General features: G+C 37.1%; 1 protein-coding gene across 1 annotated transcript in view; it reads left to right on the forward strand.

The window, feature by feature from the left end:
• CDKN2AIPNL (CDKN2A interacting protein N-terminal like) overlaps positions 1-14,467 on the forward strand; it is a 54,495-nt gene that overhangs the window by 25,850 nt on the left and 14,178 nt on the right. The window contains exon 2 of the mRNA XM_072400765.1: positions 13,329-13,390. Coding sequence (XP_072256866.1) covers positions 13,329-13,390 — 62 coding nt within the window. The remainder of the gene's footprint in view (positions 1-13,328; positions 13,391-14,467) is intronic.

A 14,467-nucleotide genomic window follows, 5' to 3' on the forward strand; every position in this document is an offset into this window, starting at 1 on the left:
ACCCTTATGTGCATCCACTACCACGCTGAGGTGAGTAAGTCATTATATATAGTGGGCAAATGTCTAAAATGCCATTCAAACCTGGAGAAACATCCTGAAGGGATGGAAAAGCAAGAAAGTGTTTGGCACAAAGTGGATTTGGCCCTGGAAGATTGATATACTAGTACTATTTGTTTTGTGTAAACACCTAAATAACGCGTACACTCCAGTATTTAATGATCATTAAGTTAAGCAACAACACAACATCTGTTAATTTCCAAGAGTGCCTGACCCTGCTTGTGAGCTTGGCAATCAATGTGGTTTGATGTTGTGCTTGGCAACCTGGACCTCCTTCCATCACCATCAGGTGTGTTAGAATGAGTATGCAACTCAGCTAGACAACTAATTGACAACCAGTTTGGACAGCAAGTAGAAGTGTGCTTGTATACAATAGTGCTAAGATCAGGTACCACAGCACAACAAACCTTTAACACTACCACAAATGAACAGAGGAGTTGTGTGGCAGCAAATAAACATGAGTGCAAATGTCAGATTAATAAAAAAAAAAGAAATAAAAACCATGACAATTTATTCAGAAAAGGACTATGTACATAACACATTCAAATACCAATATGTGACAATGGGATAAAGGCAACGAGGTCGGTCAAGTAGCACTTTGAAATGGAAACCATGCAGACATTTGTACTCAATACTTGTGAAAAAAAATGACAAAACATTGCTGAAGAATTGCTAAACAACAGAAACTGGCATTACAAATCAGGCATTGCAGTCCAGTAAAATAGTACTAATGAAAATGCATTTGTATTTCTATACATTTAAATGTATTTTGACATACACACACAAGTGAAATCACTAAATGTTCCTTAATACATGTATTATAACATGTTTGCCTATAATCCTTTTACTAAAATATTTGATTTCTCTAAAGTCAAACTAGAATGAAATTTTAATCAGGTCACAAATGTTTGTTCACATATTTTTTTACAGTCATACTATTGTGTGATTACATAACATCGAGCGTATGCGCATTTCATTGATAAATCAGGGCCTTTGTGTCTGGAAGAAGAAGTTTAAGCTCCGGATAAGGAAGGGGTTCTTCACTGTAAGGTCTGTGAAAATGTGGAATCGACTCCGTCAGGAAGTAGTTTCAGCAATTACTATAGATTGATTTAGGAAAAAGCTGGATGCTTTTCTAGAAGCACAGAAAATAACTAGGTATTAAAGCTTTAAAGTAAAGATAACAGAGACTGTTGATCTTGATCCATGGAACATCCGATTGCCTCATGGAATCAGTAAGGAATTTTTTTCCCCCTTGTGGAGCAAATTGTGCCAGGGTTTTTTTTTTGCCTTCCTCTGGATCAACTATGTCCATAGGGTTTTATATGTGGGATATGTTTATTTCCCTACTTGATAAACTTGATGGACTTGATGTCTTTTTTCAAACTGACTTACTATGTAACTATTTACATATTCTTAGCAGACAATAAAGGAACTTTAAAATCCCACATCCCACATCCGTATCTGCTTTATATCCCAGCTTCAGTTGCTTTGTAGATACAACACCACTCAAAGGCAGTAATACTAGATCTTCTGTATTGCATGCCCGCAAGCTGAATTCTCTGTAACACATTGTGAAATTAGCAGTCAAGTAACCATTCAAAAATAGTAAAAATAGTAAAAAACAGTTATATGTTCAATAATTTCCTATTTTTTTTAAATTGTCATGATACTTATCAATACTGTTACTGAGATTTTGTTGTTTATAGAGCCTTGACATTTCAACTACTTCCTAAAAGAAAATGATTATTTCTTTTAAAGTGCTTTTAGAGAAACAGGTAAAAATACACCTAAAAAGCATAAACCACATACTATTGTAATAATCATAGCTTAAAATAAAAAGCTTAAATAGCTTTTTTAACGTTGGTATTCACTGACCAGGTAGGCTTGTGGTAGGCGTAAGATGAAGTTGCGGGAGGGTCAGTCTCTGCTAGGAAAATTGAATTTTGCCTGCAGGGTGATCAGGATGGGCAGGGTTTTTTGTAGGAGGTTAGCGGCTGCAACAGCAGGGGTGAAAGCTCCATCCCATTTTGTGCGGCTCATTGAGGGGGTAAGAGCAGATTTGGAGGTGTGGAAGATATCTTTGGAGAATTTTAATGGTGGGGCTTTGTAGTTTGAGGGGCCAGTTGACACGGTGGATCTGGAGCTCTTCAGATGCAGTGGGTTCAACAGGCTTTGGAGTGTACTTTCGGGGTAAGTGGTGAGCTGGTGGGTGACCCCAGCAGTGGGTGGATGCTGAGGTTAGAGCTTTTCCCGATAGTGTTGGCAGTGAAAATGTGGGGGGCAGAGCTTGTGAATAAAAAGGGGCGTTTCCACTGCTATAACCTTGGGGTGGTGCAGGCCATAATAGGTGTACAGTTGCATCGGCACCGGTGATACATTTGTTAAGACAATTGGTTTTGAATTGTTTGCAGCACAACATTTTTCACTTTGCAAGGCATATCCCAGGGGTGTGCAACGCCCCCGTTGCTGCTGCTGCTTTATCTTGTTTCGAGTGGGACAGTTTTCGCACATTGACACTGGAAGAGGAGCAAAGCAGGTGCCCTTGTCCGGAGGGGTTGTGAAAGATTTCACTGGGCTCATTGGCAGTTTAATTCAGCGGTCGGTGAGTGAAAGGATCTGTGGGGCGTACGCAGCGGTATGGCAGGATTAGAGTGGTTTGTGTGTGCAAGTAGGAGGCGTTAGGGGGGATTCGGATAATGTGTAAAAGGGGCGTTTATGTCCTCGGTTATTGGAAAACTAGCAGGGATTGCATTCTGGTTCAAATTGCGGGGTTTAAGGAATGTCACCAAAGACAGGCGGTAAAGGGTTACAGGAGGGGCAAAAGGGTAGAAGACGCCAGGAGGCCGGTGTCTTTTGTCCTCCTGCAGGATTTGGTGGACAAGCTTGGGGAGGTTTGCAACGGGAATTATGAGAGGATAAGCAGCCTTTGTTATGGCCTTTTCTGGGGCTTTGCGGGTGAGTGAATTGGTTAGCCCGTCCAAGCATAGGGCTGGGGGGGTTTTAGTGGAGGATGCGCTGGTTAGCGCAAGTAAGGTGAGTTTGCGCATTAGGCAGTCTAAGAAAGACCAGTTGGGATGGGGTTTTACTGTAAATATGTTTAGGATGGAGGGATCGTCAGTTTGCCCGGTAACAGCAATAATGGATTTACAAGAATGTAGGCCGGGGGTGGGCGGCCTCCTTTAAATACATGAGGATGGCACCTTTTTGTCTAAATTCCAATTCGTTGCTGTATTTAGGCGGTGTTTGGGTTTGTTGGGGGTGGACCAGTTTGGCTTTTCTTCCCATTCTTTCCAGATTGAGGCAGCTACTGAAGCGGCCAGGTGGGGTTTGGGTGGGGATATCATTCGTAGGTTTGGCAGATAGGAATCCAGAAAGTTTTGGCTGTTTATCAGACCGCACTAACTCTGAGCTTAGGATGTAAGGACATGTCTTGGGGGTTTGGGTGACTTTCTTGTTCCTTTGCCTTTGGCATTCTTTCTTTGTTTTCTTAGGTGGCCTCCCATGTTTAGTATGGATAGTCGGGCACTCCTATGTCTGGTGGGGTGTGAAGAGAGCAGAGGTCTGACCAGAAGAGCAGCAGCTGGGCCTTCCTAGGTCTGATATAACTGTACGGTGGATTGGCATTTTGGGTATGTTATGGGGAAGGGTGGTCCCGTAGATCAGGCAGTTTGCGGAGATAAATCGACCCCCAGATGTGGTAGTCATCCATGTGGGGGGTAATGATATGGGGCGGCGGGCTATGAGAGACCTAATTAGGAACATTAGTCGAAACTTCTTGCGCTTGAGGGTGGAATATCCTGCGCTGGTGTTGGTATGGTCTGATATAGTGACCAGGACCAGCTGGAAAGGGGCCAAGTCTGTGGAAGGGGTCAATAAGGCCCGAACAAAGGTAAACAAGGAGGTAGGCAAATTTGTGCAAAGGAATGGGGGGATTCTTGTCTGGCAAAGGGAGCTGGAGGAGGAAACGTGGCGCTTTTTGCACAGGGTTGGAGTGCACCTCAAAGTAGTGGGCATTGACATGGTTCCTTGGGCTCCAAGATGTTGTACGAAGAGCAACTCGGGTGTGGAGGGGCGCACGGATGTGAGGTTACCCAACTGTGGGCTGTGGCAGTTGAGGCTCGGAAGGGTAAGAGTCCAGGGCGGTAATTGGTGGAAGGGCAACCCATTAGTAGGGTTGCCCTTTAATGTGTTTGGTGGGCAGCCCCTGAGGCAGAGCTGGGCAGCTAGGGGCCGCTGTGGTTTAATTTATTGGATATCTATGGTGGAGGCAGACTGTACCCCACCCAGACCTGCAGCCTGGTGGGTTAAGTTCAGTTTAATTGGTTGGTTTGGACAAAGGAGGATTCTTGTTTACACTGTGGTTTTATACTGGAGATAGTATTAATGGGGGTAAATGTTTATGGTAATTGTTGGTCAATATTTGTCAATCATAGGGAGTAATTAATGTTTAATTTATGTTAATATAGTTTGAATTATGTTAATTATTATATTTATAATATTTAAATTTACTATGTAGAGTTATGCTAATATTTATTGTTATTTATGCTAATAAAGGTTATTTATTTGTTTAATAAATAAATCGGCTGCTTGCCAGTCATTTAAAACTGGCAAGCGTGGGGGAAAATGTGTGGGGGAAAAGGGGCAAAGGTCCAAGTTACCCTCGTCATGCATTGTTTAAAACAAACATTGCTTTACTTAAAAGATACATAAAGGACTTCAATATTTATAAGGCATTAATAGGTGTTATTACTGACTGAAGTTCTATTTTAGTATCATTATCCTGAAGGTGGCAATGTCAACGCAAGTAAATAGGAATTTTAAACAGCTTCCTTTATCAATGCTCTACAAGTACTCTGGAAAGTTTCAATGATAATGCCATGAATTACAGCTGTAAATTTCCACTGTAGTTCCTGTGGTTTAATAAAATCCCAAAGGTTTAAATCTGGTTTCCTCTGGTAGTTTTCACATATCTGTCCACACTACCACTGCAAGATGCCAACATGTGATATCCTGACATAATAAGGCCAACTGACTAGATTGGGTGCACAGGGATCTGCTTACTTTTATTGTTGTGGGAACCTTGTATAAAGATTCATCCAAATATTGTTCTAAATATTATGTAGGTAGCAGACGAGAAAAGAGAATATTTATATTAGGCCAAACTAGTGAGCAGTTGCTGGAACACATTCCTTTGGCTCATTGCTTCGTTAATATTCAATGTTTTAAATTTAGTGAAATTCAGCTAGTTTCATCTAGCATTTGAAGTGGTGATGAGTTTTTACCTCCTTTTTGTGTTTCGAAATTTAACTTCACTGGTGTTATTGGAAAATCCCTTTAATAATTCTGCAATTTAACAGGGGAATTGAAAATCTGTTCAACCTTTATTCTAATCAGGTCATCTTCAGTTAATTTATACCATCCATTAATCCCTCTAGATACCAGCCCTCTCAAATGTCCATATTTTAGCTACCAATGGGTGACACAGTTATATCTCAGTACATCCTACTCCCATTTGTTGCTATCTCGACCTTTTCCATAGCCTCTGTAATTAGTCATGTGAAGTTGCTTTTCATAGACTTTTTTACTCTTTGGAACCCTCCATACGCATCCTTCTACTGCTAGCATACACTTTCAGCATCCTACTGCTGATCAAATTTTCCTACCAACAAAACAGCCTAATTGGTTCCCAACATTTATTAGTAGGATTCCAGGGACTAAAACAAAAAAACAGCAAAAATTTTTCTAACAATAATAGTTCACTTCAACCCTAGCAACCCTTAGTCCCAGATTCAAATTTTGGCCGGGACCTTATCTGCATGGAGTTGCAAGTTCTCCCAGGTTTACATTGGTGTGTCCTCCGGGTACTCTGGTTTCCTCCCACATTCCAAAAACAGGCTGTTAGGTTAATTGGCTTACCCCCAAAATTGCCCTTTTTTAACCCCCTAGCGGTAATCCCGAGTGGGTTTTACATGCTAAAAGCTGTAAGTCAAACTCGGTTATATATATAAGTAAGTTATGTATATAAGTAAGTTATGCCTAAGAATTACAGCCTACAATAAAAAATTTCCATGCAAAATGTACCGCTTTTTGCATGGAAATTTTGAGGGAATTAGACCACTGGGGAGGTTAAGATATCTGACTATGGTAGGAACATTAGATTGTGAGCGCCTTTGAGGGACTATGGACTTTGTAAAGCGCTGCGTAATATGTTGGTGCTATATAAATACTGTGTAACAATTAATAATAAAAACGCATTCTGTTCCTAGTTTATTCTTTGCTGACTTTGCTACTAACCTGCTGTAGCCTTTAAAGATGATCCAGGAATATGTTCACAGGTTAATACCCAGTAATTTAGGATTACTATGGAAGAGCTAAACCCTCATATTTTCTTGGGCTCTTAAAAAAATACACTTACCTTCAATCCCGCAGGGCAGTATGATTGCTCCGGAGGTGTCCTGCAATGGGTCCCAGCATCTCAAGCACCCAGGAGCCCCCTTGAAATGCCTGACGTAGGTATCCCGGGAGGCTTTGCGCTCCCATCCATTTAAAAAAAAGGGTGTTGCACGTGAAAAAAAAAAAATTTTACCTTACATAAAAGGGTTGTCAAGAGTTTAGGTATGCTTTAAGTCTACGTAGTTTACATTTTGTGATGTACACTCACAGCTTGGTTTCCTTTCACAGGTGAACATTCTGGCATTGTAAAATATATATCCAAGAAAATAAATTGTAATTAATGGTACATGTTTCAGACCAAGTAGAGAAAAAAATATGGAATCATTCAATTCGGAAAAAATTATGGAGTTAATATTTGTTGCATCTTTTTTGATTTATAGGACAGCCTAAATTCTTTGAGGTTTTGACTTCACTAATAAAAAAACAAATCACATTCCAACTTTGTTGTATAACATTTGGCAGACCAGCTTTGCAGCAAAGGTCACGGACCTTTTTTCAACTTCCATCGTGAATTTTCAGTCAGACTGAGATCTATCTATATATAGATATCTAATATCTATCTAATATTTTCCTCATTGTTAAGTGATTTTACACTTTTTCCCCTACTTGATCTTAATAAAAAATGTGTCATTAAATAAAACAATATGGAGACATAATTTCAAATATAAAAGTGTCAGCTGGTAAATAGGATAGGAAAACAAATTCAGTAAACAGACAGGGCTTTTTTTGCAAAGAAAATATATTAAACGCAAATTTATTCAAATACAAATCTGAGTCAATATACGATTGGTATTTACAGTATATATAAAGTACTACTTCATTCCTGGAGGTACTGTACCTGTTTGCTTTGTTACCCGACGCATTTCGCCCGCCTTGGGCTTCCTCAGGGGTGGTGCTACTCTTAAAGGTGCTCAGTGTATATACTTGTGTATAGATGTTACAATAGATATGTAATATTAGTATATCAGTTAAAAATTACAATATGTTCTACATATATTTTTAGCTTCTTTAGACATAGTAGAAAGTAATATATCTAGTATATACATATATATAGAATATTACATATACTAAGAAATATTATATCTAGTAAAAAAGCATATATGTAGTAAAATGTTGTCAACTTGATATTAAAAGATAGGTCTATATATACTGTACATGCAAGTTAAACATAAATTTAGTATGACAAATAAGGTAAGTAAGAACATTTATGTTGTTATTATAATTGATCATTGTAAACTATATCTGTTTTTTGGTGATAATAAAAATTAGCCATGGTATTCAAATAACTTGTGTCACTTCAAACACATACATATACATTATTCTTGTCCTGTTATATCACAACAGGGGGTATTGAACTGTACATAATACAAATTAGATATTCCCATAGAAAATGTTACTAAAATGAAAGTACCAATTTTTAGGATCCTAAGTTTGTTTACTGATGTTGTCTAAGTATAAATATATCTAATATAAATAAAATATAAATCAAAAAGGAAAACCAACATAGTATCAAAGTTGTGTGAGGTGCCTCTACATGCATGCTAATAGGTGTTAACATTTTTCCATTTCAATTTTAACCTGTGTATTGAAATGTTGGGTAATACTAACGCTTGATTTTCAAATATCCAGTGATATTGTTTAAAATGTCGCCATTTAAAAGTACCCGAGGGTTTGCTTGTTTTGTCTGTTGTGCTGTTAGAGAGGTTATAGTGACTGTGTACCAGGAGGCCTTTAAGGAGCCTGATTTCCTAAATGTGATCAATGGTTTGTTATCAATGTGTATTTTGATATTTTCGTCTACTAACAGGACGTTCCAATGTTTAGAAAGGATTCTTTTTAGAACTTAACTTAAGTGAACTTTCCTTTTCTCAGGGGGTTTCTTTGTTGTTTGGTGCACAAGGTTCTCTCTTTTAAGCAAACTTGCTTTATGATATGCTTTTTTTAGGAGTTTTTTACGATAACCTCCATGTATGAGTCTAGTGGTTAGTAATTTGGCTTCATTTTTTCAATCTATTTCTGATGCGCAATTCCTTTTTATCCTTAACATTTGACTGAAAGGGATACTTTTTAGCAGAGGTTTGGGATGTGAGCTGCGGGCCTGTAAAATTGTGTTGCCCACAGTCTCTTTCCTGTATAGGGTTGTTGTGATTTTGTGATCATCAGTGATCATGACATTGACGTCTAAGAAGGGGACTTTTTTTTCATGTACATGGTGAATTTGAGGTTAAATCTGTTTGTTGGGAGAAAGTTGTACATGTCTTATAGGGTTTGGGTGGAATCGGTCTAAATAATAAAAATGTCATCAACAAAACGACGCCACAGATGTATGTGGCGACGGAATACCGAAAAATTGGGGTCCAAAAAAAGTTATTTTTCCCACTCACCCAGGTATAAGTTCGCATATGATGGGGCACATTTCGTCCCCATTGCGACTCCCTGAATTTGCAGGTATAGGTTTTGTTTGTAGGTGATTACATTTCTAGTGAGAATATATGTCAAAAGGTTGAGTATGAAGTTGTTGTACTGTGGGTGAGATGGGTTGTTGGTGTCAATTATTGACCTAATGGTCTCCAGACCTAGTGAATGTCGGATGCAGTTGTACAATGATTCCACATCTATTGTGGCTAGAATGCATTAAGGTGGAATTTCTATATCTTGAATTATTTGAAGTAACTGTATAGTGTCTCTGAGATAAGATGGGAGATTATAGACAACAAGACGTTCCAATGTCTAAGAAAAGTGTCTACTAAATCACTTGCATTGGAAGAAATTAAATCAATTCCTAACACTATGGGCCGTCCACTGGGGTCTTTTGCATCTTTGTAGATTTTAGGTAGACTATAAAATGTGGGCATTACTGGATATTGATTCTAGAGGTTGTCCTTTGTTTTATCATCAGTCGTGCCTGTGGTGAATCCTTCTCTTACTATAGAGTAATATTCGTCATAGAAATGGTTGATTGTTTTTGAATATATCATTTGGTATCATTCTGAATTGTTTAGGATCTTGTAGCACATTTTTTCATATTGTGTGTTGTTCATGATCACAATATTGCCACCTTTGTTGGCCGGTTTTAAAATAATAATGGTTTGGTTACCTTGTAGGTTTTCAAGTGCCTTTTCTTGTTTTTTTGAGAGATTTGATGGCGAGTGCATTTTTCTGAAGTTGCTTTCTAAGATGTCTTTAGTTACTAGGTTCACAAATGTTTGGATATGTGAATTGTAGGAAACGGATGGATAAAAGCTGGATTTTGGTTGTTTAGTGGGGAGGGTTGACTTGTTTTTCCCTTGTGTTTCATCTTCTGATGCTATTGTAATATCGGGCATAGCCCTATTCTCATTGAGTAGTTCCTGTAATATTTTTATAGTTTTAAAGTCTTGAATTTTCACATTTTTTAGACCTGAATAGTCTTGTGGTGTGTTGGGTTCAGGGGTTTTTTCAAACATCAGTTTAGGGTTAGTTTTCTTGCAAAAAGGTTTATGTCTTTAATCACTTCAAATGTATCTATTTTCCCTGAAGGGCAGAAAGACAATCCCATTTTTAGGACGTCTTCCTCTTCTGGGCTTAGGGTATAGGAGGACAAATTTATGATTTCTAGGTTTGGTCCTTCTGTGGAATTTTGGAGAGAAAGCTTTTGATTGTTCCTTTCACTCCTATAGGGGATGGTAATTGTGTCTGAAGTACACCTAAAAAAGATTCCTGTGTGTGTGTGCTTTGAGGATGGCCCGAATGTGAAAGATGGTTGGGGGAGGGAAGTAGAGGGTAATGGTACAAAGTCTGGTGATATGGGAAGTGGGGATGTTGGGTCTTGGTTAGTGGGGACGGATATGTTGTTATCAATTTTGGTCTCTATATTTGGTTCTGGGGTACTGTGGTTAGTAAGGGTAATATTTGCAGATGTGGCTTCTGCGATTCGCGTTGTGGGTATCGGAGATCTAGGTGGAAATAGTGAGAGTGTTTCAACTGTAAGGGAGGGTTTCCATTTGGTGTCCTGTTCTATGTGGTCACTGAGATCTTTTTTGTTTATTTTCTTTCCTTGTGTTATGGTTCCTGCCACTTCCTTAGAGATGTTAGATATGCTGGTGTGTGTGGTTGCAGTGGGTTGTGTGGGATCTGACTGATTGGTTGGTGCTGCTTGAGTACCTGCGGTGTATTGTGATGGTCCAAAGGTATTGGATCTTGCTCTAATTGAGTCCCACATGTATGCTTTTTTTTTTTTTTAAGAAGGACCATTTGTCTTTTTGTAATTTTTTATCTTTTTTGTTATAGATGTCAATATTGTATTTTTCAAGATGCTTTTTTTCAAAATTTTGTATTGTTACCAGAACTCTGGTGAATCAGTTAGTTTATTATTTTGTACATAGGGTAAGATATTTTTGTATGTACCTAAGATAATAGAATAATTGAATTTCAAACAAGGCTTTTCTAGTATATTCATTCACTATACTTACCTAATATAGGTCCTCCCATTATGAGGTAACCTTGAATGAGTTTCCTCCATTTTAGAGGCTTCTTATATTTTTTAAAAACCTGTGGGACAACATCCTCCTCTGCTTTTTTGCTTCACTCATCTTCTCTGAAGGAACATGTAAGTTTTCATTTTTGATTTATATTTGAGATATATATATATATATATATATATATATATATATATATATATATATTTATATATATATATATTTATATTTAGCCAACATCAGTAAACAAACTTAGGATCCTAAAAATTGGTACTTTCATTTTAGTAACATTTTCTATGGGAATATCTAATTTGTATTATGTACAGTTCAATACCCCCTGTTGTGATATAACAGGACGAGGATAATGTATATGTATGTGTTTGAATGTGACACAAGCTATTTGACTACTTTGGCTATTTTTTATTATCACCAAAAAACAGATATAGATTACAATGATTGATTATAACAACAGAAATGTTCTTACTTACCTTATATGTCATACTAAATTTATGTTTACCTTGCATGTACAATATATATAGACCTATCTTTTAATATCAAGTTGCAAAAATGTTACTAGATATATGATTTTTTACTATACAGCTAGGCCCATAAATATTTGGACAGAGACAACTATTTTCTAATTTTGGTTCTGTACATTACTACAAATAATTTTAAATGAAACAACTCAGATGCAGTTGAACTGCAGACTTTCAGCTTAAATTCAGTGGGTTGAACAAAAAGATTGCATAAAAATGTGAGGAACTAAAGCCTTTTTTAACACAATCATTTTAATGGTCTGTCAGGCCTTTACAGCAGCGGCTTTCAGTTACTGTTTGTTTGTGGGCCTTTCTGTCCAATGTTTAGACGTCAACAAGTGAAATGCATGCTTAATTGGGTTCAGATCAGGTGATTGACTTGGTCATTCAAGAATATTCCACTTCTTTGCTTTAATAAACTCCTGGGTTGCTTTGGCGGTATGTTTTGGGTCATTGTCCATCTGTATTATAAAACGCCTCCCAATCAATTTGACTGCATTTAGCTGGATTTGATACTAAAAAGACAGGGAGGGGGAGGGCTTTTGGCAAACATAGACTTGTATTTTTCATTTTAATACCATGTTATACAATAAATAATGCTTTTTTGCACATACAGTTATTAATTCTTTCGTGTCACTTCGGTACTTAAGGTATAATTGCTTTTTTCTAGACAGAAATAACCTACCCAATATTCATATTGTATCTGGTAGCTTATATATATATAAGCTTATAGCTTATATAAATATAAGCTACTGGATACAGTATAAATTCTTCTTATAAATTCTTTCACACGCAGCCTTTTTTAAAACCCGACGCATTTTACCCTAGATGGACTTCTTCAGGGGTATATATATCTTGTGTGCTTTTTTAAGGATATAGGTTTGCGTGTAATCTAGATGTATATCATCAAAACATAAGCAGATAAACTGAGAATCATGCAGGTAAATAAATTGATGTTCAATACATCAATACAAATGTCATTATAAGCAAACAAAAAAAATTAGCGTTCAATACAACATACATAATTTGATGATGCAAATAAAAAATATATACATGCAGGTTAAGTGCATATAGTAGCAATCATACAAATAAGAATAGTTATAAATGAACATTAGATAATGAAAGTATAACCCAGAGTCACAAACAATACGTATATTGTTTAGTTGTAATATATGCTATTGTTTACCGTATTATACCTTATATTAAAATAAAGTTCAATGAGAATTAAGGTTGCAGTAACTTACATTCTTCGTGATATAGGGACTTAAGGTCTTCTATAGTATTTTGAATCTTAACTGTGTGTAGATAAGTACCTCATATAAGCACAGAGTCTGTTGGATAGCAGGGAAATTAAATCATTTATATAGAATTAATCAATAAGTCCTGTGACTAGTTATTGTACATTGTTTAAAAAGATTTAAAATTATATATTTACCTTCTCACAAACTTTTGTGTATTCCCGATTGGGACTGCCTCTCAGTACAGAGGAGAGAGAAGGATCACAGATCCTCTTCAGTCTCTCTATAATTAGATAAGCAAAAATTAAGTAAGTTCTAGAAAAAACATTCATTGTTTGTATAGAGTGGATCTAGGGATATTAAGTGAGTATCTTACCTTTCAAACAAGCTTATGTCTGTTGTGAAATATATATAATCAAACTCCAGCCAGACAAGTTTGTGAGTGACAATGAGACCAACCTCCTTTGCTGTGGAGCCTAGTGCTGGAGGAACCATGGTTAGTGCCAGTGATACCTGCTGGCTTTACAAACCACTTGCACATTCTTTAAAGCGTACCTAAACTCAATATTTTCACTTTATTCCAGAAAGACTCGGTACTGGATTGCGGGAAGGACCAGCGCCATCGATGGACCTGCAGGATTGAAAGGTAAGTGTGATTTTTTTTGTTTTTGGTTTGATTCCGCATTAAATATTCTGCTTTAGAGCTCTGTACTAATTTGTTTTATCTGTATTATCTGTATCAACTCAGGGTGATAATATGTCCTAAATAAAATGCTCACTTATACAAAATGTTTGCTTTTGAGAGTAGTACAGTTATTTTGCTGTACCAAATACCTGATCAGCTACAATTTGCAGTTTTCACTGCAGACTATATAGGATTCATAGAAAAAGCATTAGGGAATGGCACTATATGATAAAAATAAGGTAAAATCACAAATATTGAAGTAATCAAAAATAATGACTTCATAATTTTTATTGATTTTTCTCTTCAACAAAGCTCGCTAAACTCTAGGAAGCCATAACAATGTTTCTAATCATAGCAACATTTATAAACATAACACATGCAGACAATGAAATTCATAGCGCAAAACTTATTGATTCGTATTTTTCCTGTTGACGGTGTTACTCCGTGTCTTTTATTTTTTCTCGTGGCAAATATTAACTTAAAACTGGCAGGACTGAATCAGTTGACATGTAATCACACCTTGCCGGTATTCAGAAACAGGATTAAAAAAGCCTTTGATTTGTATTTTTTTTAACAAAGTTCAAAGTGTGACATTTACTATGTGACATAATCCATCAGCAATAAATTTCCAAGCATCAGGATGGTTGGATACCCTAATGTGGAGACTTCCTTGCCTTTCCCAGCATTGAACCCTATTGTCCTGAGCTAGGATTCTCAAAACATTGACTCTTAGGTATAAAGGCCTCACACAGCCTTCCTGTGTTTGTCAAAAAGCTTTGAAGGCTTTCTGCTTGAGCCACCCCTGAGGCAATTCCACACTTAGCCTCTGTCAGAATCTTAAACTCATTGCTATTCCACCAATATCAGGCAGGTTCTCTAGAGTCACTTCCAATTCCTGGCTTGGCAGAAGGATGGAATGTTTGGCCCAACCATCTGGTTCCAAGTCACTCTGAAAAATCATTATATTGTTCCTTTGCACATAACAAACTCAAGAAAAATGTGTTAGTACATGCATTCATCAAGCTTCAAAAAAGCATG

Source organism: Pyxicephalus adspersus, chromosome 2 (assembly GCF_032062135.1).
Source record: "Pyxicephalus adspersus chromosome 2, UCB_Pads_2.0, whole genome shotgun sequence".
Lineage (NCBI taxonomy): Eukaryota > Metazoa > Chordata > Amphibia > Anura > Pyxicephalidae > Pyxicephalus > Pyxicephalus adspersus.